Raw genomic sequence first — 26,950 nt, 5'->3', positions numbered from 1 at the left:
TTCTTATCTGGAGTTAGGATAAGAAAATGAACTTAAGAACTGTTGTTCTGTAACAGCTTCTCTCCTAAATTCAGTCCTAAGTGAAGTTGTCATGGCAACTTCAGACACCAAACATGGCTGATCAACTACACTTAGGAGGAGGATGTAGAAAATTGCTGAAATTTTTCTGTTCCTTTAATTCTAGCAGTACTGTCTACCCCATTCCCTTGTGGATCATGTCAAGCACCCCCAACTTGCAACCAAGGCTTGATTGCTTGAGTACACTCTAATTAGCCTTCTCAGCTACAGTTTTTCAATTAGTAAGCTTTTTCTCCACCGCTGCTTTGGAATACATTATCAGCGTGCGCGTGTCGTTGAGGCAGCAACCTTTAGGGCTGTGCGTTATCTCTTTTTGGGTGAGTGTGTTTGAGGTGCAGCTCACGTCCCCTGTGCTGACTAATTTGTACTGGGTGCCAGCTGATGGCTAAAGCTCCAGCCAGCTCAGAGAAAGGTTCTGTGTACGGTGAAGAATCAAAGCTATTCATGTTTGAAAGGGGCCACTACAGTCATGCCTGTGAGTTTGTGAACCCGGTTTTTGTTCTGTTTGTTGTGTAAATATTTACAAATGTGATAATTTTGAGAGATTATAATGGCCCTTTGTTGCATACAATGAGCGAGTGCAAATTTCACAGACAGTTTTGTTATTCATCGGGTTCATCTTTGGTATATCTGTACGGTCAAACTCACATCTGTATGTAAATTTGGGTGGAAATGTTTAACAACCTGAAAAATTTGCTTAATTTGCAGTTAACTAACATCATCTATTATCATAACATCAATATCATCATTAACTAACATCATCTATAATTGCAATAATAAGAATAAAAATAGTAAATAACAATAATGATAATAATTTGTGCATATGGCAATCCAGTATAAAAGTATAAACTATGCTTATTTTACATGGACATTGATGTATATTAAAAGTGGGCTGTATGGGCAATAATTTATATTACAATATATTTCAGATTACTGACAGTTTTGGTATATATCACAGTATTGTGTATTTATGTATACTTTTTTCAAATAAAACAATTTTCAATGCAAGTAAACCTTTTTTGTAGATTAACAATGGCATATTATTCTAGATGTCCCTACACTTTTAATAAGAACCACTTTTAACTAATGAAGTTAATACAAAATATTTTTATTGGGCGAAATAGTAAAAACTGAAATTAACAATATATAGTCAGATGTCGACATTGTTTCCTAGTGCTAACAGGATAAAGGTGAGGTATCTAAAGCCCACAGTGGCTTCTCTGAGCACGGACAAAATGGTACACAGTTGAAGGCCCGTTATACTGTTCCACCTTAATGGCAGCAGTAATGTAACTGCTGCACCATTTAAGGTGGAACAGGACAATTTAAAAAAAAACAACAACTGGCAAATAGGAAGCCAACTTCAGCCTCAGAAATATGGATGAATGATGTTTTACGTCTGAAAGTCATTTGTCTGATATGTGCATCTCTTACGCTTGATAATTCATCAATGATCGTCAGACGCTGCTGGGATTTAGTAAATGTTACAAGCTGTTCACACTATCAGTTTTAGCTGAGAAGCTGTGGAGTCTCTTGGCTTGTAGCCAGATACTGCGGTGTTGCCTGAAGCAGCTGGCTGAGCATGGCACACTGGCTAATGGCTAATGGCTAATGGCTAAAGGCTTATGGCTAAGGGCTAAGGGCTAACCCCAAGAGACTGGCTTTCCCTTCCACTCTCTTTTCTCCCTCATTAACTCATTACAATCTGATGTCTGCTCCTTTGACAATAAACTGGACTAACATACCTCAGGCTACAAATTACTACACGGGACGTGAGGGAAGTGTGTTTTGCACTGTTTGAACATCATATTATCTGCATTCATTTGCATACCGGTATAACGGTAATGACAAAACTAATACCTTAAAAAGAATTCCAATCAGTATACCAGGTAAACTGGTATATCACCCTGTACCAATGTAAATAAATGCTGCAGCTATTTGACATTCTATTTAAAGACATATTACACTGTGTTTTCTACTACTGACAAATACAAAAACCCAGCTAGTGCAGAAGCATCTCGCACACTGCAAAAATACAGCACTATGTTGTTATCTATGTTATTTAACTGTTATGTATTATTTGTTTTTTTTTATTAATTGTGTAATTTTTGGAAAATAATGACTCTACACAATCACATCTTTCCACAGTCTTAAGAAAACTAGGATGTTTTGTTGGTTTCACATTTTATTATTTTCAGCTGTCATATTTATAAGATTGTAAAGTTTGGTCAGTAGGGAGCAGTGCACTGACCTGTGAGCACAGGCACTGGCCCACAAGCCGCTGCATGTTGTCATTTTATAGGCTTCCCATTAAAAAATCTACTTGAATAAGGGCAAACTTCATGTAAATCATATGTAAATGATGTGCTGGTGGGCTGGCGCTTGATTTCATGCACTTACGCCAATTCATAATTTGCACTCAAATCTCTGCTAGTTTTCTCGTCGTACGAAAGATTCATGAATCAGACACAGAGTAGCGCGTATATTATTAATAGTGGTCAAATCTGAGCTCTTTTTCATGTAACTATGCATGTATGCATGTTGTGGTTAGCAACAACAAAATCTCTGATCAAAAATGCATTTGGAGGTTAACATAGCAAACAATCTACAATTAAATACATACTTTGTGGTCATCAAAACAACAACAACAAAAAAAAATGCAGTCTGTAGTAAACAAAACAAAAAATCTCTAATTAAATATTCATTTTATGGTTAAAAACAAAAAGATTTCCAAGGCATATTATAGTTCATACAACAAAAATCTCCAATTAAATTAGCATTTTCTGGTTAACAGGACAAAAATCTCTAATTAAATTTACATTTTGTCATTAGCACAACAAAACATTTCCAATTAAATCCACATCTTATGGTTAAGAAAATGAAAAATCGAAAAACTAAATATATATTTTGTGGTTAACATAAGAAAAATCTTGTGGCTAACAACAAAAAGAATTTGGACTTGGCGGCTCCTCTAAGCTCGTCAGGGCTCTAGTTATCACTCTTCAATCAGCCTGTAAATCGAATGAAGAGTCTGTGTGATGTAGTTTGTGTTGCTGAGGTTTTTAGGCCTGTGGGTCTAATGGCTTTGGAAATACGAGTGTATGTGAGATGGGCTGTTTGAACAGTACTGTGATGTGATTACAGCACCCCCCTACCACCACCATCTGTGCTTAAAGTAAACATTCCTGTGAGGCTGAAAATGCAACAGTGATCTAAAGCCATTTACAGAATTAACTTTGGCAACCCAAAATGGGGATTATGTGCTATGTGTGGCAACCCTGATCTGTAACACAATTAAACTCTCACGGTGAGAAGCTTTAGGCGCTTTTATCACTTACAGTCCATTTAAATGTATTAATACTCCAGCCAACAGCCTGTCATGCAATCTACTAAATGGCACTGGAGAATCAATAGGGGCCTATCAAAGAGACCACAGCATTTAAGAAAAGGGGAAACTGGCCTTTCCACGCTCCGCCCACAAATGTGTTCTACTGTTGCTACTTTTGTTAGGTTCAGCAAGCTTTAAAGATCCCACCCGACCCTACTGAAAAACTGTAGAAAACGACTCGGTTTATAACACAATACCTACATTTAGAGTCAGTTATTCATTCAACCTAATGAGAAACTGTAGAACACGACTCAGTTTATAACACAATACCTACATTTAGAGTCAGTTATTCATTCAACCTAATGAGAAACTGTAGAACACGACTCAGTTTATAACACAATACCTACATTTAGAGTGAGTTATTCATTCAACCTAATGAGAAACTGTAGAACACGACTCGGTTTATAACACAATACCTACATTTAGAGTGAGTTATTCATTCAACCTAATGAGAAACTGTAGAACACGTCTCAGTTTATATCACAATACCTACATTTAGAGTCAGTTATTCATTCAACCTAATGAGAAACTGTAGAACACGACTCAGTTTATATCACAATACCTACATTTAGAGTCAGTTATTCATTCAACCTAATGAGAAACTGTAGAACACGACTCAGTTTATATCACAATACCTACATTTAGAGTCAGTTATTCATTCAACCTAATGAGAAACTGTAGAACACGACTCAGTTTATATCACAATACCTACATTTAGAGTCAGTTATTCATTCAACCTAATGAGAAACTGTAGAACACGACTCAGTTTATAACACAATACCTACATTTAGAGTGAGTTATTCATTCAACCTAATGAGAAACTGTAGAACACGATATATATCACACACATATATTGAGAGTGTTTTTATAATTTTGTTATGTCACCCTGTTAGGATAGTTCAAGTATAGTTTTTCTTGTTGTGTAATTCGGGTAACGTTAGCATGCTGGCAAATTTGTCATTGCTGTTTCAAATCAGCCTAGTCCTGATCATCAACACAGTCCAGCTTGGGAGCACAGCATTTTAAATTGGAAACTTAACGTTCACATGCAAATGTTTGAGTGCCCCTGGTCAAATGACATGTTTTAACACAATTTAATTACAAATAATTAACACATCCTTTACAAAGAACATACTTATGCACATTTTAATGCCCTATTACTGTGTATTTGATGCATTTTGGGGAAACATATTGGGGAAAGAATAAGACATAAATGCAATCTGTGCACCAAGTATGACACATTTTTTATGTTTTTCCAATATGTTAAACTCAAATAAACAGTAATTGTACATTAAAATGTGCAGAACTGCATTCTCTTATTTTCACTTAATCAACAAAACTTGTAATTTGACCAGGAGCACTCAAACTTTTGCATACGACTTTATGTAGTGTCGTTATGTAGTGACCCTAAACAAGCACTGTAGTGGCCTAGTGTAGTGACTCATTAACGTTGCCTTGATTATACAAAAAAGTACACCTGATCTATCTTAACAGTGTGACTTTCAAGTGCAAACAATATAATAATAATTTAAACAGTAACAGTCTAAATTTAGTATTAACTATTCAATATTTCACCAATAGTTGTGCTAGTAAAATGAGAATTTTAGTTTGTCTTCAATTATGGACAATTATGACAATTATGATCTCTTGAACTCCTGCTTATGGATGGCTGTGGCATCACTGGAGACCAAACTTGCAACAGAGAAAGCTGAGCCACTCTTCATTGGGATTTTTGCCAGACTTTCAGTAAAGCCTGTCTGACTCGGCAACAGTAACTAGGATTTAGGAACGCATTTGTAGGCGGAGGATTGGCAGCATAATTCTTTGTAAACCAGAAAAAGTCCACTGTTTCAAATGCTTACATACTTCCAACATATGTAACATATATTACACCACAAAACTTGATGTAATGCATTTCATTCACACGCAAAACATGATTCAGTGCATTACTTTTTTCTACTGTCTGCTAAACCACGAAAGAAAAAATCAACATTTCACTTCACAGCTATTTCTTAGGAGACTTCTTTGCTGGTAGACGACAAAAAACAGCTTAATGGCACAGTCAATAGGTTCTGTCCATGAAAGACAAGGACATATGCTTTAATTTGCTTCTCTCCAAGGACATCAGATAGCACTGAAATCAATTGGTAAGGCAATAAATCACATTAGGTCCAAATATCATCAATCATCTGTTGCATAACAACACAGTGATCCTGTTTTAAAAATGCAATATTTAAAGAGGAATTCCAACAATTTTTCAAAATTTCTGCATAATTAAACGGTGGTTTGGTGTGAAATGTTCCATAGTAGAGAAACTTACAGAGTCAGAACTGTTCACAGTGGTGGTGATAGGAACCAGACATCCACTTCTAAATTCTCCCTTACGTAAAGTTATTACATGAAATGGTGGCCTGATGTTTAATACATAGTTGTCCAACAGTTTTGAGATAAAATTTTGCAGTAAAACATATTTTTAAAACTCATTAATGGCAGAAGGGTACAACCAGGATACTGTGAGGCAAAATAGTCCCTCAGCAAACCATTTTTTTTTTTATTTACCACTATTTTACCATCATCAACTTCGCATATAAAAACCAACACGTGTATGTTCGCTGGTGGTTTTGGATATTAGATAAAATGGCTATATTTGTGTTGTAGACATCACGACCCCTGGTTCCTATCACCACCACTATGAAGAAGTCTGAGTCTGTAGGTTTCTTTACAGTGAACCATTTCCCATGACTTTGTTTACATCTCAAATGCTGAATTTTTTTCAATCTTTGGAACTCCCCTTTAACTCTTTATCTGAGATCTTTCTAATCTTCAAGACCACAGCTGTTATCACCACGGAAATGGCTAAACAGGTTCTGTCTCATCCATCTTCAGAAAGGCCTTGGAGGAGGCCCAAAACAGATGCAGGAAAACACAGCAATTTGTGTGCTGAAGCATCATGGACAAGATAGGGGGGAAAAAAGTGTCCATAGAAAGTGTAGCAGGAACAGCACGGAGTTGGGCTACTTCATCAGCTGTAAACCTCTCCCCAGGCAACAGCGCGCTGATTAAAAACAGTCCTGACCTCAAATAAACCGCATGGCTCATGGCCCGACCTTTTACAGCCCAAAGCCGTCCCTCTGAACTCTTTCTCTCTCCCTCTCTCATCCACCATGATATGAATAATGACCCTACAGGAGTGCTGCTATCCTGCTGCAAAAAACTACATCCGCAATCATAGACGTACAACACTTTGGATCCACCTACACAGGTTTACTTTATTTTCCACATTTAAAATTGTTTAGAAGCATTTAAATGTACATTTTAGAAACATCAGGACTATGTAATAACACATATGGAATTATGCAGTGACCAAAAAACCACTGTGACTCAGGAAAAATACTCTTTTTTCACAACTGAAATATCTGTTTTGTGAACAAATCCACTCTTGCACTGCAAAAAATCCAAAAAACTTCACAAGTGAAACTATATTAAAATATACCCTCCATTTTCCTTTTTTCAGCGAGCTCCACTTTTAACAGTGTGGCTTTATTTGCCAAAACAGTTGGAACTCATTTTTACATGATGGTGTTCCAACTTGTTTTCTGCTCTTAGAATTAATCAGGCTGATTTTGTTGTTGTGCCTTTAAGACTGATATATGTATGAGCTCTGTTCTGATTGGCTATCCTGTATTGTACCTAATTTAAATAGCAGTTCAGGCTGAAAAACTCCTTATAACTTCAGCGTGAATGAACAGAGCTAAACTACTGTGGGCTGATTAGGTGGATGTATTTAAATGCACTGGTTTTTGTGACATCACTAAAATGATAAATTCAAGGTGGGCTCTTTTTGAAGCTTATTGTCAATATATGGGTTGTATGATCTAAAGAGTGAATGGTACATTTTGAAATGTCACAAGTGATCGCACACTATTTTAAACTCTTTTTTATTTCAAAAACCTAGAAAAAAATTGTTTTCCAAGATATGGGCCCCTTAAATCATTCTATCTAGTGAAAGTCTCTTAGTACTACCACACTATGCCCGGCTGCCTTGTTGCATGCCCCAGCATGACTGTGCCCCCTCCCCACTGCGCTCACATAGTGCTTAAAGATCCAGGCCCGAGCATGCTTACGTCATCACGATGTGACTTTTTGTGTTGAAAAAAAAAGTGCTCTCACACAGCGCAATGTAGTTCATGATTGTACTTACTTTGTGGCTTATTTGGAGTCGTTTTGGTCTGATACACATTCCTATCAAATGCCTTATAGATTTATTGATTATGCAATGCATATGATTTTTATGGAGACAGCTTATGTTGAGGGAGGAGCAGCTTTAGTTGCTGATTACAATTCCTGTTCTTCAATAAGGTGAGAACCAGACACATTATTAGCCCAAATATTCTCAAATGAATTGAAAAGTGTGACAGTCATGTTTGAGTTCTGTTCTCGGGCATGGTTAGCAAACACACTAGACGCATACTGTGCCCAAGTTCAACTAAACCATGACCGAGCCCACCTCTTCAAGTGGTACAGAGCGACCACACTAGTCAAACAAACTAGACTTTGGGGGTCAAACGTGCTTGGGCAAGTTATGGATCGCCTAGTTTGGTGATTTAGTGTTTATCCAGCAGTCAGAAATAATTTTGCATGTTTCAAGCATTATTTCTTTAAATTATCAAAATTAATAAATTACATAAATAAATAAATAAATAAATAAATAAAAGTATTATGTGGTGTTGTAGACCCTGCTGTGTTCACCCACTAAAAATAGTATCCAGATTTTATGTGGAGGTTCTTGTTTACTTTACTGCTGGATCTGCATCCTGGGACTGCTGGTGTGGCCATTTGACTGGACAAATGGTCAAATAGATGTACTTGCTAGCTCACTTATCTGTGCTAGGTTAGCTTATCTTAGGCTTCTCAGACTAGAATGGAGAGAACAAGACCGAAAGTTAATACAGTTTTGTTAAAGCTGTGTGGGTGGGACAAACCACCTCAGCCTTGTGATTGGTGGGGACCCAGCTAACATACATACTCCCCAAAATTAGGACCACCCAGCGAGAGACTGCTGGCAAAACTCACTGCCCACTTAATAGGCGTAAGGCAGTTATTTACAGGGATGTACTTTGTACACGTATATTGCGAGCCCAGAAGAGTAAGATTAACCCACCTAAAAGAAAACATGGATTTAGGGTTCTTGGGGATTTAGTACAAAACATCTAGTTAAATGACCTTTTAATATTCTTATAACAATCCCCTAATATGAAATATTAGACATATTGACTAACTTCAAGACGTTTTCATGTGCCAAAACAGTATTTTTTGCAGTTACGTTTACTTTATTTGCCTTAAGCCATTGTCACACCAAATGCAAGTAAAATTTGCATGGCAAAAAGGCAAAACACTTGAATGGGAAAGGATGCAGGAATACGAAAAAGGAATTAACTTTAGTAAAAGCTAAGCTCACTTTGTGCTAAGGTTATCTACGTGAACTGTAACTGCACATATTTGGGAAGCTTGGAAGCATGAGCTAACACAAAACAAAAGCTAGGTGATACTTTTTTAAAAAAAAACAAAACAAAAACAACTAAATGGAGGAATTGTTCCTCAGTCTGCTAGTTAACTAACGTTAGCCATTTGTGGCAAAGTTGACCTCTGTATCAAGTTAGCAAGCAACTGCACAGCTTAGAGTCAACTTGAAATCAAAAGGGACCCTTTTTTCACCTTGTTAGTTCATGCTCCTGATTCATCATTTTATACCATTTAAAAGACTAAATTCTTGATTCCCTATAATGTTCCATCAACATGTAATGATTTTTCCCCCGCCTCTAAAACGTCTCCTGATTGGTAAATCACCGTGAAAGTGGTTAATTTAGGGAATTGGCGACCTCTCTGGTGGAAATATGCAACTGCATGAAATGTGCAAAAACAGCTGAGGGGAAAAATATGGATATGTTACCTGCTTCACCACAGAGGACTGACTGCTAGCTAACATTACTATTCATACGACAGCTGTGTAGCACATGAATCTATTAGTTATGTAAGCCTCCACTCAGTCAGACATCTATTTGCCAATGTTAGCCAAGTATATTTTATATTGATTGCGTTTACAAAAGGAGACAGACAGAAGCACTGGAAATAAATAAGCCAATTCAGCATCACTCCTGAGCCCCTTCAGGTCACTTTGTTGTCTCCACCTCTGAAAAGCTCAAGCTCTATCTGTCTCCCTTTTAGCTTGCTGGTACCTTGTTGAAATGTCCTACCATAGCACATATTTATAGACAGTTGCCTACATAAAGGCTTTAAGCCTAAATCACTTTATCAGGGGTAGTAATCAGTAATATTAAACTCTGTACTGAATTAACATTAAAAACACAATAAAATGTTCACTACGTTGTACTAATGATAGTACCCCATATTCGGTAGGATAAACTGCTAGATCACCAGCTTTCTGTGTCATTCTTTCAATTTTAACAAACAAATCTTACATACTGCATCTTTAACGAATAACAGCATGTTTCATTACCTATCATGGAGAGAATACATCTTACTAACAAATACGTCACAATACGGAAGGAGATGATTTCACACTGACTTTAAAGCTGCTGAAAATTCTAATATAACGAGACTCCTAGAGAGAATAATGTATTATGAAGGGATTCAACCACTTGGGAAAAACAGCAGTGTTTATATTATCATAGACACACCCAGTCACACACATTAATTAACATCCCATCTGGTTCCCTCACATATTGTTCTGTATGTTACTACCTTGTCAAGGTCACTATTATTATTGTTGCTGCTGTTTTTGTTGTTACTGTCATACTTGAAGTGATGGTTTGGCCAAAATTCAGATTTACAAATGAAAATGACCAGCCAAGACACCAAATCTGGTGTTTGAAGTTTCCTTCTTTAGTTTTATGATGGAGCTATGAGGCTAATGTAGCTAACAAATAATAGAAGCTTACCAAATAACACTGCTACCTGCAATTCCATGTTTATAGAGAACAGTGTGTCGTTCAGTGTCTGCAACCACATAAGCACATCTATTAGAGACTACTTAACAACTCCACACAGTTTGAGACAATTGTGTGATGATTTAGACATTAGCACCATGCTAATTGGTGGTATAAGCTTCCATTACCTGTTACCAACATGAGTTTTGTAGCTCTATCATCTGTTTCAATACCAGTACCAGTTTTAACATGCACTCATCCTCTTAGCCTCATTATTTCCAGGAATCTCTGATATCATCCAATGGGCTGCTCTGGTTTATTAGCTCAAGTGAAGTTAATTAGATGAGCCATCAAAGGGGCAATGGATCAAGTAAACACAAGTGTTGTAGAACTTGCCCAGAAATGATTGTGAACTGATGTATTTTCCATTTTAAATCCCCCAAAATGGCAGACAAATCTGTTTATAAACCATAGTAACGAATACTTAATATTTCAAAACCATAACATTTACAACATCTACACCATCTCTTATACATGACTGCTGACTCAAGTTCATCACTGCTAGCTGGTTAGTTAGTAAGCTAAAGGCTATACGGCTGACAGCATCAATAAGAATGGCACTAAATCTTGGTTCTTCAGGCAGACAAAATGATTATTCAAATTTTATGTACATTAATGTTTAAATTCCTCAAAGGTTTGCATTGCTAGGAATCAGCACACTGCACTCTGTTTGATTTATCTACTCCTCGCTGTTCCCTCCTCTCCTTCCGCCGCAGGCAAGTGTTAGTACTGTAATGTGTAGCTGATTGACAACAAAACTGTGTTGATTTTAGACCAAACAATCGCTTTCACAATTATAGCATTAACAGTAAAAAAGGTAGATGGCCCTGTTGTCTGATAATCAATCTCCAGCAATGCCACAGCCGTCCGAGATCCTCCCTCTTCCCCATACCTATATATAATGCTAGCCATATAATGCCAACAGGTGTGCATTAGCTAATGTCAACAGTCTCCTCCAATGATCTTGCATTAGCAGTAGCTTGAAAAGCCAGCTTTTACCTTCCCAGCCTGGCATCATGCGATAGAGGGAAACCTAGCTAGCGGGTGGAATTGGACATGACTAAAATGGGGGAGAAAGCTGAGTAACCTCCACCCCCCCCAAAAAAAAAGTTACATGTCACCTTAGAGCGAGGGGGTGCTCTGATGAACCATTTGCAGTCCACTGCCTCCGTCTGAGATGCTTTACCATCTTTGGAGATTTGCTGTGATTCGATGATGCCTTCAGACCCACCCATTTCAAACTCACAAACTACAGAGAGAGAGAGAGAGAGAGACAGAATGTTAGCAGAGATGAAAGGCACACTGTATGGACTGAGCTGTGGAGATTTTAGAGGAGAATAATAATAAAGGATACGTACAAGGAAGAGGCTTGGGGACGCCCATGTCTTTAAAGTCAGGATCTAAAAAAAGAAAATACAAAATATTTTAGTGTAAAAAAAAAAGCTTCAGAATCATTCATAACCATCGGTCCACCATGACTGATCATGAGATGTAAACAATGTCATTCATAATTGTTGGATGTGATGATGCATTGTATATAAAAGTTACTGAATCTATCCAAAATCACCACTGAACCTACACTAAACATGAGTTTTTATATGTGATGTTGATGATAGTAAAATAGTAAATCTTAAAAAGTACATTTTCTTTGGGTAATATTTTGCTTATTGATGTTGTATGAATAATTGCATCAACTAACAAAAGGAAGGATCATACTTCAGTCTGGCTATTTATAACTTCTTTTCAGTCATCTTATATCTATTTATCGCTGTCATAATAAACACAGAGGGTGTTTATTACAAGAGTATCTGTTTATCTGTATTTACTGTAAAATAAGATGATTTAGAGTCACAAATATGATTGAATACTATGTGGGTGTAATTACACTGCTGACACCTAGTACATCCATTATTATCTTTATTGTTTTGAGATGAAGCCTTGTTTTTGAGTACGCAGCCTTATGAGGCCCCTGACTTCTTGAGTTGTTGTCCACCATATTCATATTAGCTATTGATCTGTCTGTGAACTCGTCTGGGTCCTAAGACCACCACTGTGAACAATTCTGATCCTTAGGTTTCTCCAGTAGCAAACCACTTTGAATGACTTTGTTTACATCTTAACCATTTGATCATGCAGAATGCATTATCAGATTGGATTTCTCCCAGTTATGGCATGTGAGATGATTTATAATCATTATTATTATTGCTATTAACTCTATTGCTGCTGTTGCTTCTACAGAGCATGTTCAGCTTTAAACTTTTGGCAACTCTGAACTCCTTACAGTCATGCCAATAAAGCTATCTTGAATTGCATCCACATTATTTACTCCATTGCTTTGCTGCTACTGAAATGCCCATGCAGTACTGCACTAATAGAGCAGATACACACACAGGCTAATTAAAAGGAAAGCGCAACCAAACAGGCTAATATCGCTAACAATGAATGGAATCTAATAGTTGCAAATTAGGCTGATGTCATTTGCATAATGGTAATTGGCAGCTATTCGCTTTCATTTATTTTTGGCAAATATTCACTGACTGCACATATTGCATGTGTTTTGGCACATATGGATGTTATATGGACAAATACATCGGGATAAGACAGTCAGATTTGGCCTAGTTTACTTTTTCTTCCTTGTGGAGAGAAGCCAAATGTCCCCACAACCACATAACATTCATGTTTTCATCATCCTGGGGGGATTCAGTCCCCTGAAGGAGCTTAATACACATGTGCACACACCAAGTAATAAATTGGTTTGGAGAGGAAAAGTGTCCCTGTGTGACCTACTGTTTTCCTCCAGCAGCTACAGTAGTCTGGAACTGCCTGATAATACAGAAGTGAACTTGCTATGGAAAACCTGACCAGTCTTTATTTTGTTTTTTATTCAGATTCAAAATCAGAATCAGAATCAGGCTTTATTGAAAGAAGAACACTCATTGGCCACTATATTAGAAACACCTGCTCCAGGTAATTTTGAGAAAAGTCCTATTTTTTTTTACCCAATATGTGATATAAACATTCTCTGGTCCAATCAAACATTACAAGCCGATGTATGTATGGCGGATGGGTGGGTGGAACAAAAGCACCTTCCCAAAAGCACTGGTAGACACCACAGAATGTTCCAGTGATTAATTTGAATATTTGAGTGAATTTTCTTACTGATTAAGAAAACTCACTGGCCACTTTATTAGAAACCCCTACCCTGTCCTTCCACTAATTGGCCACTTTATTAGAAACACCAACACTGTACTTCCACTAACTGGACACTTTTTTAGAAACACCTTCCTTGTACTTCTACTCATTGGCCACTTTATTAGAAACACCTATCTTGTGCTTCCACTCACTGGTCACTTTATTAGAAACAGCTACCTTGTGCTTCCACTCACCGGTCACTTTATTAAAAAACACCTACCTTGTTCTTCTACTCACTGGCCACTTTATTAGAAACACCTACCTTGTGCTACCACTCACCGGTCACTTTATTAAAAACACCAAACTTCTACTTCCACTAACCGACCACTTTATTAGAAACACCAACCTTGTACTTCTACTCACTGGCTACTTTATTAGAAACACCAACCTTGTTCTTCTACTCACTGGCCACTTTATTAGAAACACCAACCTTGTTCTTCCACTCACTGGCCACATTAGTGGAAATGCCTTCCTGCTGGAGTTTTTTCACATGTCAGTGTCACTGCTAGGTTAAAATGTGGACCACCATTCCAAAATATCCAGCTATGAGTGGCTCTGTGGTCAGAAACTGACCATTTAGGAAGTGTCAACTCAAACGGTGCATCAACAGATGAGCTACAGTCTCTAACTGCACACCAGCAAGATGGAGCTACAAGAAATGGGTTTCTAATAAAGCAGCTGGTGGGCGTATGTCACAATCACAAAGACAACTATATGGTGTTCTTTCACTCATACACATCTTTATAAATAAAACGTCTGCACAGTATTTGGCATACAGCACACTGTACAGCAACAAATTACATGTACTGTAACCAGTAGTGAACAAAGTACACAAAATGCAATGAGTGAAGGTATAGATAGCTTTGATAAGACATTACTCTACATTAGTAGAAGTATGTATATATTAGATATAAAGATGTTCTACTTGGGTTAAAGAACAAAATTTAATGTTTTCAATGTATTTAAGCATCAAAAGTAAAAGAATTGTGAGATATTTTAAAAAATTCTCCTTTTGAGCCCTCAGTTTAGAAAATGGGAAAAACTTTGATTTATTTTTGAAAGTGCATCATATTCATTGGTATATTAGACCATTCTATTCTACTGAATTAGATCAAACCGCAGTCCCATTTTTTTAGTCCCATAAAAAAACTAAACAAAGTATTCAGAGCTTAGATATTCACTCATTATGCCATTACTGAGATAGCAATCTGCTAAATATATGCAAAATACTTTTTCTTGGGAAGTGCCTGTTCCAAACCGTAACTCTTACATTTCTACTTGTGAAAATAATACTTTTATTTAATGTTGTTTTGAAGTTGAAAGATTGAGATTCATGATGAGTTTCATTTTTAAATAAATAAAAAAACTTTATTCTAAAAATGCTGTCCCATGTTTTCATGTCACTATCGAAACACAGAATTTAGGCTGTAGGCGGAGCCTCATTTTAGCTACACCCCTGCATTTTAGAGCAGGAATTGAGACTGCATCCCTGTCCCTCATGGCTACATGGTGAGCAGTTAAATTCCATTGTAAATGTGTCCCAAAGTCTGATAATCAGTGTGAACATTAAAAACACATATTCTCTACAACTATGTTTACTTTTTTGTGTTTTAATGATAAAGATCTTATGTGTGATTTTGTTTTTTTACTGTACAAAGCTATGTTTGCTAGTCATATACTGGCAAAATTAGCTAAAATTGTCATAACCAAAACATCTGGTAATGTTTCGGTAGTGTTATGATTGTTTTTAAGTGACAAAATCATTTATGTAAAAAAATAAACATAATCAAAGTAAAAGGATAAATAAAGCAAAACGATTTTAAAGTCCGAATTAATTAATGTCTGAAATGGTTTTTCAACTTTAAACCAATTCAGTAGAATGATCCTAATACATAAAAACTGGTAAACTCTGTAAAAATGGGACATTTTACTGTTAAACGTACTGCGATGAAATAATATTCTAAAATAATGCACTTACTGTACACCACTGACTAACATAATGTAACAAAAGGTAACAAACTGAATTAACCCCTTAAAATCCTTAAAAATATGACTTATTATTCATTAGCTACAGGGACTTCAATGCAAACTGGCTGAGCTATTCTTTGGTTTTAGAAGTGTATAATGAAACTTTGGGCCTGCTGGTGGGCCCTGGCCATTTCAGGGGTTAAAAGTAGTACTGCAATATGACAGTGCTATAGAAAATCGCTCCAATTAAGACTTCGTCATGGGATGCTGGGTCCACCTCAGTGATGCATTTTTGACACATGGATTTAAATGCAGTAGCCAGTATGTTCACACTGTTCACCACTCATTGTAGTCAAAGGAATTCATGCTGGGAATTCATATTAGGCTGTGACCTGGCTTAGCCTTACCAGCTGTAGAGCAGAAACAATGACAGAATGAACATATACAATAAGGGTATAATGAGAGAGAGAGAGAGAGAGAGAGAGAGAGAGAGAGAGAGAGAGAAGACAAAACAGTTAATAAGGCACTTTAAATTCAATTCCATAAGTATATAATATAGTAATAATACATTTCTCATTCATATCATTTTTATGTTAAGTTGCATTTTGCCCGTTTTATTATTAGTTCATTTTCAATGCTACACAGCTTTCTTGGTTATTATAAGTCAGTTTATCATTGAAAATGTCATACATTTTACAGCTTCTTACAGGACTGTTTGAAACCTATAGAATATTAGCAACATTTTATACCTGTATCTACAATAAAACTGAAGGATTACTGAAAACAGCACCACTGAAAGGACTTTCCATGAAAGCAGGACTGGCTGAGGACAGTTTAGAAAAGGTGTCATACAAATATGTTGGAAACTCAGATCAGGCTGTGACTCGCCTCAGCCTAACCAGCTACGGAGCGAGAATAATGAAAGAATGAACAGATATTACAGAACAAGGGTATAAGGAGAGAGAGAGAGAGAGGGGACAGAGAGAGAGAGAGAAAATTGCTATATCAAATGAAGTTCACTGGCAGTATGAAGATGAGATGTGTGATCAAAGCAGAGAAGAGTGTGGAAATGGGACCGCGGCTCTGGCATTTACATTCACAATCAAGACTCTCACTCAGTCTCTTCAAACTGAATCCGGACGCTCGGCTGATCTTTGAAAACGCGCCCAGCTGGATCCCGAAAATCACAAATCACGACAGACTCGCCAACAGCCCCTAATCCGCAGTTATACACAGCAAAATCTGCGCTGTTAAATTAGCAAACAGCGCTCATGTGGCTTTAGACTAGCCCCCATCAACATCTTGCGCAAATAACACTTATCAACTAGTGGCTAGTGGTGTGTTAGCATAACAACTGAGTAGCTAACAAGTGGCTAGGGGTGTACTAGCATAACAACAGAGTAGCTAGCTAGCTAGTATAACTTTTATCCAGGCTTAAGCACTATAAAAGTTCAAGACTCATTCAACACATTTTAATGTATACAGAATTGGGAACATCTTGACGCTTACAGGAAATTCTACAGGATAAATATGATAATAATTTCAGACATTTACTGCATGCCTACTGAAACAAACAAACAAAAAACAGCTAAGACCAGCATCCATGCTGATCTAAACTGGTTTATGCTGGTCTGATGCTGGTTTAACTGGTCATGCTGGTTGACCACCATCCCAGCATCCAAAACACAAAATATGTTGGTGACCAGCTATGCTAGTCTAGCAGTTTAGGGTTTTATATAGGATACTACAAAAGTATTATAGATTAATTCAAGACAGTAGAGGAGAAAAATATAGATTGCACTCTTATAGAGCACTGTACAGATTGTATACCTTCTTAAAGTGTTTCTACAGTGCTTTAATGTAAGCTGAAAAATGCTAGCATTACTCTTGTTGTGCTAGTATACCATTTTGGTAGCTAGTTGACATTTGTCTGTAAAGTCAACTCCTGCTTAACATAAGCTGACACGTTTAAGTCACTCTAACTTCTTTTCGAGTGCTGTTCTAGCATGGCCAACCTTTACTTAAGATGGTTTGAGACATCTGAATCATTCTAAATTCATTACGGGTTCTTTTTTAGTATAAGTGTAGCTCTTTTGGGTAAATTTTTTTTCTTTTTGTAATGATTTAAGAGCAAGTTTATAATAGTTAATAATTAAGCTAGTGGCTTAGCTAGCTAGATTATCTATATGGATAGCTAATAGCATTCTGTGTTAGAGGTGGATGGATATGTGGGAATCTTACATAAAACGGCTATAATTATGCTATTTTTTATTTTCAAAACATAAATTATACTTTTTATTATGTGTTATCGTTGGAATGTTGTGGTTGGAGAAGGAGGGGGCTTCAAAGCAGTGGTGTAGTCCCTGCCAGAAAAACCAGCATAGACCACCATGGCCTGGTCGCCAGCAAAACCAGCATATGTTGTATTTTGGATGCTGGTATGTTGGTCAACCAGCATGACTATGCTGGGCGACCACCTAAACCAGCACCAGACCTGCATAAACCAGCTTAGATACAAAACAAGTTTCACATAACCAACAGCACCCTTCATTATAAACATGTGTTCACATGGGAAGACTGGGGAAGAGTGGTTCCGCTATTGGCGATCTGTGAAACAACTGTCCAACCTGTCCATCCATCCCTGATGATGCTGCGACTGTTCATGACTTGCTGATTAGTGCCAACTACTGAAATCCCTAATATAAAGCCACTCTATCTTACGTACGCTCTCTCACCCACACATTTCTTTTCAAATGTCCGGCACGTTCCATCAAAGGCGTCTGTCTCTGCCTCTTCTTTTCACTCGGGCTGTGAGTGCTGTCTCTCAGCGAGCGGGGAGAAGAAAGGATGTTTGAGTGGAGAGGTGTTATCTGATGTGCATGTGCTCTCTATCTGATGATCTGGTGAAAGAGGTTCTGACACTGTTTACACGGCCAACAGTGTGATCGCCACAAGCCAGAGGGGAGAAGCTCTCTGTGTGTATGTGTGAGCCTCAGAGACCGTGGGCTAAAGCACATGCTGTGAGCTGTCAATTACAAATAAAGCACACAGGAGAAATAAAATTACAATAGAGGCAGAGTCAGTGTAATAAAGAGCAATATGGTAAAGTGAGTTTCTGAGGAAGGAACAGTGAAACAAATCAAAGTAAGTGGACAGGAGTAGAGGAAGGTGCATGTATGCATGTATGGATGGATGGATGGATGGATGGATGGTGTAGGTTCATTGCATGCTAATACTGCCCCTTGCTGGAGAAACTTCAGACTGTAACACGTGAATGAGTGAGTGATTTTCAAAGCCATGCCCTTGGGAGGCATGAACCTTAGGTCACCATGCCCAGTGCCAAGTTTGGGCTAGAGGGATATAAAGCCCCCCAGCATTGGGCTATGAAGCAGTGGAACTGCATTCTGTGTAGTAATGAAGTTCCATTCAGTGCCTTTGGGATGAGCTGGAGTGGTGTTTTTGATCCAGAACTGATCATTCAACATCAGTAACTGACCTCACTAATGCTCTTGTGGCTGAACGCAATCAAATCCTCACAGCAATGTTCCAGTATAGAGTAGAGGCTGTTACTGCTCTCATCACCAATCTTTCAGAAAACACGTCTATATTTTATTCAGCCTGAAAGGCTGCAGTGGTAAAATCAAAGTGGCAGCTGGTTAATGAAACACTGACCTCTGGGGTCAAGTGAGCTGGTTACTGCACTGATTTATGATGAGGGTTTGGCATCATTTAACCCGGAAGGTGCAGGCAGTCCCACGGACCTACACAGTTTATTACAGGCAACACTAGCACTATCGGTTACAGAAGCTTTCTAAAGATTACCATAGCTCTGTTAAAGGAATAATCCAGCTTTTTAACTAATCTCTATCTGCTAGATCTGTATAAGGCCAGTTACCACAGACAACAACTTCAAAGGGTTTGCCTGAATGTAGCAAAGGATAAAAAATCTTTTGGCTCAAAATAGGCCTATATATAAGCAGTTGGGCAGTTGCTTCAGGTGGAGCAGGACGAGTATTTCTTTAACTTTTACGCGGCGCCTCCATGTTTCCAGTGAAAAAAAAAGTTGTTCCACCGTCACACTAATGCATCCATAAAAACACTGCTATGGTGGTACAGTGCCACTGGCAAAGATCGATGACTGTCAGTGGAGAGCTTTAGCAGTGTCAACTGTTTGCTTAAGGGAGAATTTCACCAATTTTCAAAGTTTCTGTATACATGGTGGAGAACAAAGTCATTCAGAGTGGTCTGATGTAAAATGGTTAATTGTAGAGAAACTCACCAATTCTGGTTTCTTTAGAGTGGTGGTGATAGGAACCAGGTCACAATATCTACAACACAGTCTGTTTACTGTTCAAAACCAGCAGTGAACCCACACGTGCCTTTTTTCTGTGATGTTGATGATGATAAAGTAGTGGTAAATCTGAAAAAAAAGTCTTAAAAAAATAAGTCAAAACCTTCTCGAAACTAACCTTAAACAATATCTCAGATATCAGAGTGTATTCATAGCCATTTCAATTAATATCTTTCTGTGAGGGAGTTTTTAGAGGTGGATGTCTGGTTCCTATCACCACCATTGTAAACAATTCCGACTCTGTAAATTTCTCTAGAATGGAGCATTTAACACTAAACCTGCCTGAATGACTTTGCTTTGTTTACATCTTAACCATTTAATTATGCATTTTTAAAAATTGGTGGACTTCCCCTTTAAGATCCAAAAAGGATTCTTTTAATATGGTGTTATTTTTGCCTTTTTGCTGTAATCAGTGAAGTCAAACAGTCTTTATTGTCATTCCTCAATTTAACTTGTATACATTGGAACAAAGTTTCATTCTTTAGGCCCCATGGTGCACAGCAGCACTAGTAAGCGGAGCTGACGAAACGGACAATAAGTGTAGAAACAAGGAGGTGGTTTTAAAGAAGTAGATTGGTGTCAAAGCAGTATGTGACGGTGAAGGGACTAGTGCCACATTGTCAACTGTAAACTGTACAGAAAGATTACAAGATTATAAATAATAAGTCTTAAGATGATTAATAAATAAACAGTAAGCCTGCAAGTTTAAGTTGACTCCATAGTTACAGAGTCTGACTGTTTTGTACCTATCAATGTCAAAAAACATGGCAAAAATATAAAGCGTGGTTTTCTGTCAACGTCAAATCATAAAAATATCTCCTTTTCTACTCACAAACACAAATGTGGTTTGTACTGACGGTTCAGAATCTGCACTTTCCAGCAGTGTTTCAGTGAGCTATGAGAAATAATTAATATAAGATTACAACATAAAAGAAGCAGAAGGCTCTACATCCACTCTGTAATGTGGAGGCCTTGCGGCAAAGCCTGCATTATGAAAAGCAGCCCAGAAATAGCCATCTACCAAAGATGCTAAAGCTAAAGCAAAAGGCTGCAAACTAAATCACAGATTATACTGAGTCATTGCGAGAGAAGTATTACTTTGCTCATTCCCACATTCAGATGGTGACAATACTCCTGAGCTCAGTGCCAGTAACTCATGCATGAATCTCTCCAGCGGGAGACTGATAAACAAAAAAGTGGCATACAGAGTTAAAATGACTAATAGCAAAGAGACAGTGGGGAGTGTCCTTTGTTCATATCCTTAAGTGACTTTTCATCCATTTCAACGCACTTTGAAAAGTATGATTCAGTCAAATGATTTCACCAAAGTTTCTATGGCAATGGCTGTTAGTCCAGCGTATTCTTGTATGGATTTGCAAACAGAATGAAAGAGGTTGCACTAGGGCTACGGCTAATCATTTTTACCACTTGATTAGTTATTACAAAAAATAGATGACTGGATATCAATTACTATAGACAAAAAAGTATGAGTTAAAAAAAACAGTGGTCCAGACATCAATAAAATGACTGGCAACAGATGCGTCATCACAAAAAAAAGTAACATAAAGCTCCTGCCAAGAAATATACACTGTAATATTAAATATACATGTATCGCTGTTTTGCTTTATGTACTGCGGTTATAAGTGTAAATGTTGTGGATGGCCTAGCCTAGAACAACATGCTGGTCTAGTGCTGGTTTAGCTAGTCACCCAGTATGGTTTTATTGGTTGACCAGCATACCAGCATCCAAAACCAACATGTGCCTAGCAGGGTCTATAATTGGTCCAAGGAATTTGTTGGAGCTAAACAATTAGATTCTGGCTTCATCATGTCACAATTCGTTTGCATAGTGGAGAAAAAAACTGAACTTGGTTTGTCGATTGTCACCCTCTCACAATTTTGCTTGCTGCTTGTCACCAAATGGCAGCTACAAGTCGCCTAATCCTATAGGAAATGACTGGTTTTGGTTGGTTTTAGCTAGTGCTGTGTAGAATTTCACTGAGGTAGGTAGTTGTAGCTGAACTATTGTGTTAGTGGTTGATATAGTATAGCAGGTAATTCTGCTACTTTCCACAGGGGGTTCAGATCCCTGCTTGAGCAAGAACACCACATCACACCAAAACTAAACCCATCTATCTGATATACATGTATGATCCACATATAATGTATACATGTTGAATATTTATAATGTAATCTTATTAACTTCATTGTTTTTTGCAAATATAAACTCATTCCTTAATTGATGCCTGTAACACATTTCAAAAAAGTTGGGACAGGAGCAATGCAAGACTAGAAACACTGTGACATGTTCAAAAACATCTTCGATGGGTGATACAATTATGCTCTGATACAAAATCAGTCTCCTGCAAAGGCCTAGTATTTTTGAACAAGGATCGGTTGGAGCTCGCTACTTTGACAAAGATGTGCTGGTAAAAAAAATCCAACTGCTTAAAAATAACATTCCTCAGCTAGAGATTGCAAGGACTTTAGGTATTTCACCTCTAACAGTGCATAATATCATCAAAAAATTCAGGGAAGGAGAAGTCTCTATGTGTGAAGGAAAAGGCCAAAAACCACAAATGAATGCTTGTGAACTTCAACCTCTCAGATCACACGGTCTCGAGAATATATTGACAAACCATTATCAATAAAAACTGTCCATCACTCCAACCAAATGCAAGTTAAGATTGCACGAAGCACAGTTGTCTGCAGGGTTGTATTTTGTGTCTTTTCTCTGGGTGTAAATCTGCATTAATCAGAAGGGCATGTGTGAGTTGAGTAGACTGTGTAACCTGTGAAATCTCACTGTGCGTGTGTGTGTGTGTCCTTAGATACGATCCACTCAAACAGGAAGCAGAATTATACAGCATTTCCTACTTCTGTTGCAGTAAATGGGAATCTGTGGTTCTGACATTGTAAAGTGCTTTTTTACAAAGGCACCATCTGCCATTTATTAAAAGCAAACATGTCAAACCTTGGTGCAGTGGATAGCGCTGTTGTCTCACAGCAAGAAGGGCCTGGGTTTGATAACCTGGCCGGATGACCAGGGTCCTTTCTGTGTGGAGTTTGCATGTTCTCCCCGTGTCTGCGTGGGTTTCCTCCCACAGTCCATGGACATGCTAACTGGATGTGCTAAATTGTGTGAGTGTGTCTGTGAATGTATATGTCTGTTTTGTCTGCACGAAGCACAGTGGAAGTCAAATGTCAACAATGTCCAGAAACACAACCGACATCTCTGGACTCAAGCTCATCTGAAATGGACTGATGCACAATGGAAATGTGTTTTGTGGTCAGACCAGTCCATCTTTCAGATTGTTCATGGAAATAATGGACGTCATGTTATCTGGGCCAGAGAAGAAAAGGACTATCCAGATTGTTACCAGCGTAAAGTTCAAAATCCAGCATCTGTCATGTTAACATACATGAATGTCATATATTTTGAACTACACACCTGTGGCTGATAAGCAACAATTGTGCATCAGTTTTTCATTTTCAACAAGAGGCAGGCAGAGAGACAAAGTGATGTGGCAAGTAGGGTGAAAAGATAAAAAAGATTATTATTATTACAGTATTTCAAACATCGCCATATTACTATTTCACAAATATACAATAAATGCAATTAATGCAACAATGTGGTAATGAACAATTTAATCCCCCCCTTTTACAACAATGCAAAAATATACATCAATAACACACAAATACACAATAAAAGCAATCCATCTTATTTTTTATGTGACCACTGTGTTTCAGGATTATAGCTAAAATATCCAGTTAAGGAACGGAATTGTGATTTGTTACTGTTTTTAGTGAAGTAAAAGAAAGTGTGCTTACTTTTAAGTTATTGTTTTGTCCCATTAAATGTCTCTGATGCGTTCTGGGACAAAGTGCATTTTGACGCTGTCAGTACAGCCGAGTGAAGATGAAATTACAACAAGAACAGCAATGCTACGAGCATAAACAGCACAGAGCGGCGGCAGACATGAGAATGTGACTTTATAATGAATCCTTGAAAAAGCTCAGCTGTTAAGAGTTGAAATCTGAGCACATAAAATCCAACCAGATGATAAACTGGCAGTTAAAGATCAATGTTTGCTCCTAACAGACTCGCTTTAACTGGTTTACACACAATGCTCTCTTTAAACCTGCATTCTACCCTCACTAATTGGCTGGACAGGCTGCAGAAAGCTATAGTGGGCTATCAGGCTAACACTACAATAAGACAGACTTCAGGCTCAAGCTTTTAAATGAAGTGGTACTTAAAATGTGAGTCATACAAAGTAAAGAATGCAGTTTACATGCCTAATACAAGATACAACTGTCCATATTTAAACCAGAGCTGTCATAAAAAATCTTACATAGCGCCAGGCCTACACTGCTAGCTTGACGCTATCAAAGACAGCTGCCATGGTGAACATACAAGGAACATTACTGAAGCACAGGTTTAAAAAAAAAAATTCAGCATTCTACATTAGACAGCTGTGTTTTACGGTTCTCTGCCTGCATCTGACTCTCAATGTAAACACAATTAAAAAGTTTTAATGAAATGACTTTATTAGCGTGAGTAATTGGTGCAGGCTATAAATAGGGTCCTCTGACTAAAGCCTTGCTCTCAGACAGGTTCAGGTTTCTGTTGACAGATCGCTTAAGCTACAAACATCTGCTCACAAGTATTCAAGCATCCTATCGATTAACATTATTGATGTTTTCACTTATTCCCACATTCCTATCATATTAGGATGTTATAATCATTCAGTGTATTGTCTTTTTACGTTTTGCCAAAAGTTCTGTCCTGTCATAAGTCACTCAAAGCATCACAGTGCACAGAAATAAGGTGGACAGTCTAGCAACAAATAATGAGATTTTAATGGATGATTTGATCTACTGTGTTGTTTGGAATGCTTTTCTCCATGTATTGTGACGTCACATTCACACCAACACTAAAACTAATAAAAGGTCAAATACCCTCTGAACACACTTTGGGGTAAATGATCCCAAAAACATTAGATTCTTTGCAGTAAAGGAAGAAACATTTCTTTTACAGAGAAACTACACTTCAAATACAAATGTAGAACTCTGAATGGAGGCTTTTAAAATCGTGTCAGTAGTTTATGTACTTCTCAGCTTTCAGGAGGTGTGAAGTCTCTGCAGGGTTGTATTTTGTGTCTTTGCTCTAGGTGTAAATCTGCATTAATCAGAAGGGCATGTGTGAGTTGAGTAGACTGTGTAACCTGCGAAATCTCACTGTGTGTGTGTGTGTGTCCTTAGATACGATCCACTCAAACAGGAAGCAGAATTATACAGCATTTCCTACTTCTGTTGAAGTAAACGGGAACCTGTGGTTCTGACATTGTAAAGTGCTTTTTTTTTTACAAAAGCACCATCTGCCATTTGTTAAAAGCAAACATATCAAATCTTACAACAAATGTATTTATTTGGTGACGAAGTGGGTGGCGCTGTTGCCTCGCAGCAAGAAGGGCCTGGGTTCGATTCCCTGGCCGGGTGACCAGGGTCCTTCCTGTGTGGAGTTTGTATGTTCTCCCCGTGTCTGCGTGGGTTTCCCCCCATAGTCCAAAGACATGCAGGCAGGCCAATTGGACGTGCTAAATTGCCCCTAGGTGTGAGTGTGTGTGTGAATGTATATGTCTGTTTGTCTGCCCTGTGATGGACTGGTGACCTGTCCAGGGTGTATCCTGCCTTCCACCCAATGACTGCTGGGATAGGTTCCAGCTCCCCCGCGACCCAGAGGGACAAGCGGCTTAGAAGGGGTGTGTGTGTGTGTATTTATATGGATCATTTTACTAAATTGAATTGGTATAAAGAAAATATTTTTTTAAATGATTGAACATCCATTTTGTCACTACTGGAGCAATCATAGCACTACCGAAATGTTACCAAATGTTTCGGTAGTGACTGTTTGGGTTGTCACAATTTTAGCTCATTTTGAGCAGAACTCTAGCCAGTACATGACTAGCAAACACAGCATTGAACAGTTTTCATTAAAACACAAAAAAGTTTCCTTAGTTGCAGAAAATATGTATTTCAGTAGTAACATGACGAAGTGGGACAGACATCTCTCCATAGAAAGTGCCCTATGATGATTTTGTTAATTATGCCTTGGGTTAAACAGATCAGAACATAATCATTGTAAATATCTAAGGTTTTTACTGTGTGACGGCAGTTTGAACTAATTCGGTAGAATGGTCCACATACATATATAAGTAATTACATAGATGTAATAGATATGGGGCATATTATTATTATTATTATTATTGTAAGCATTTTACAATGAATATATAGGGGAGAAAATACATCATAAAATGTGTCCTGTGAAAAAGTCAGGGCACATTTTATATTTTATTTTTTCCAACATGTTAAACTCAGCAAATAGAAAGTGTATTTTATATGGCATGCATTATTACATAGGTACTTGCACATTATTATACATATGACTCCAGGTCCTGAAAAGGTATAAAAACTAATGTGTGTGTGTGTGTGTGTGCGTGTAAGTGGCTGGCCTGCGCCCACCTCTCACTCCTAACACTCAGTTTGTAAAGCCTGGCTCAGAATGCAATCTTTTGAAGCGTTCAGTATTTACTCATAACGACAGACAGGAGAAATATGTTTCCTCTGAATGCTGAAATTGCATCGGCTCACGGCACCACTAAACCATGCAGGCCAATCTCCCTGCTCTGTGCGCACACTCACGAGTGCTATCAAACATATATACCCCACTCCCCACCACCACCCCACACATTCGCCTGTCAACATGAAATGCTGCCGTTGAACCGTGTACAGATTATTCCTTCCAATAAACAAATCATGACTGGAGACTGCATCAGTGTTTCATCACTCATTCTTTGATTAATGCACACATGTACGCACAAGCTAGTTATTGAGACAGTTAGCACATACACATACACTTCCAGGCCACTTTATTAGAAACACCTGCCTTCTACTTCCACTCAC

The 26,950-nt window shown here is 37.9% G+C and overlaps 1 protein-coding gene across 1 annotated transcript in view; it reads right to left on the bottom strand.

The window, feature by feature from the left end:
* Positions 1-26,950, bottom strand: part of neto1l (neuropilin (NRP) and tolloid (TLL)-like 1, like) — a 135,350-nt gene that overhangs the window by 31,255 nt on the left and 77,145 nt on the right. Inside the window, exons 5-6 of the mRNA XM_036558694.1 lie at positions 11,832-11,873; positions 11,595-11,722 (exon numbers count right to left, since the gene is read on the bottom strand). Coding sequence (XP_036414587.1) covers positions 11,595-11,722; positions 11,832-11,873 — 170 coding nt within the window. The remainder of the gene's footprint in view (positions 1-11,594; positions 11,723-11,831; positions 11,874-26,950) is intronic.

Source organism: Colossoma macropomum, unplaced genomic scaffold (genome assembly GCF_904425465.1).
Source record: "Colossoma macropomum unplaced genomic scaffold, Colossoma_macropomum, whole genome shotgun sequence".
NCBI lineage: Eukaryota > Metazoa > Chordata > Actinopteri > Characiformes > Serrasalmidae > Colossoma > Colossoma macropomum.
Note: the sequence above shows the minus strand (reverse complement) of the source record. Positions and strands in the feature narration are given on the sequence as shown.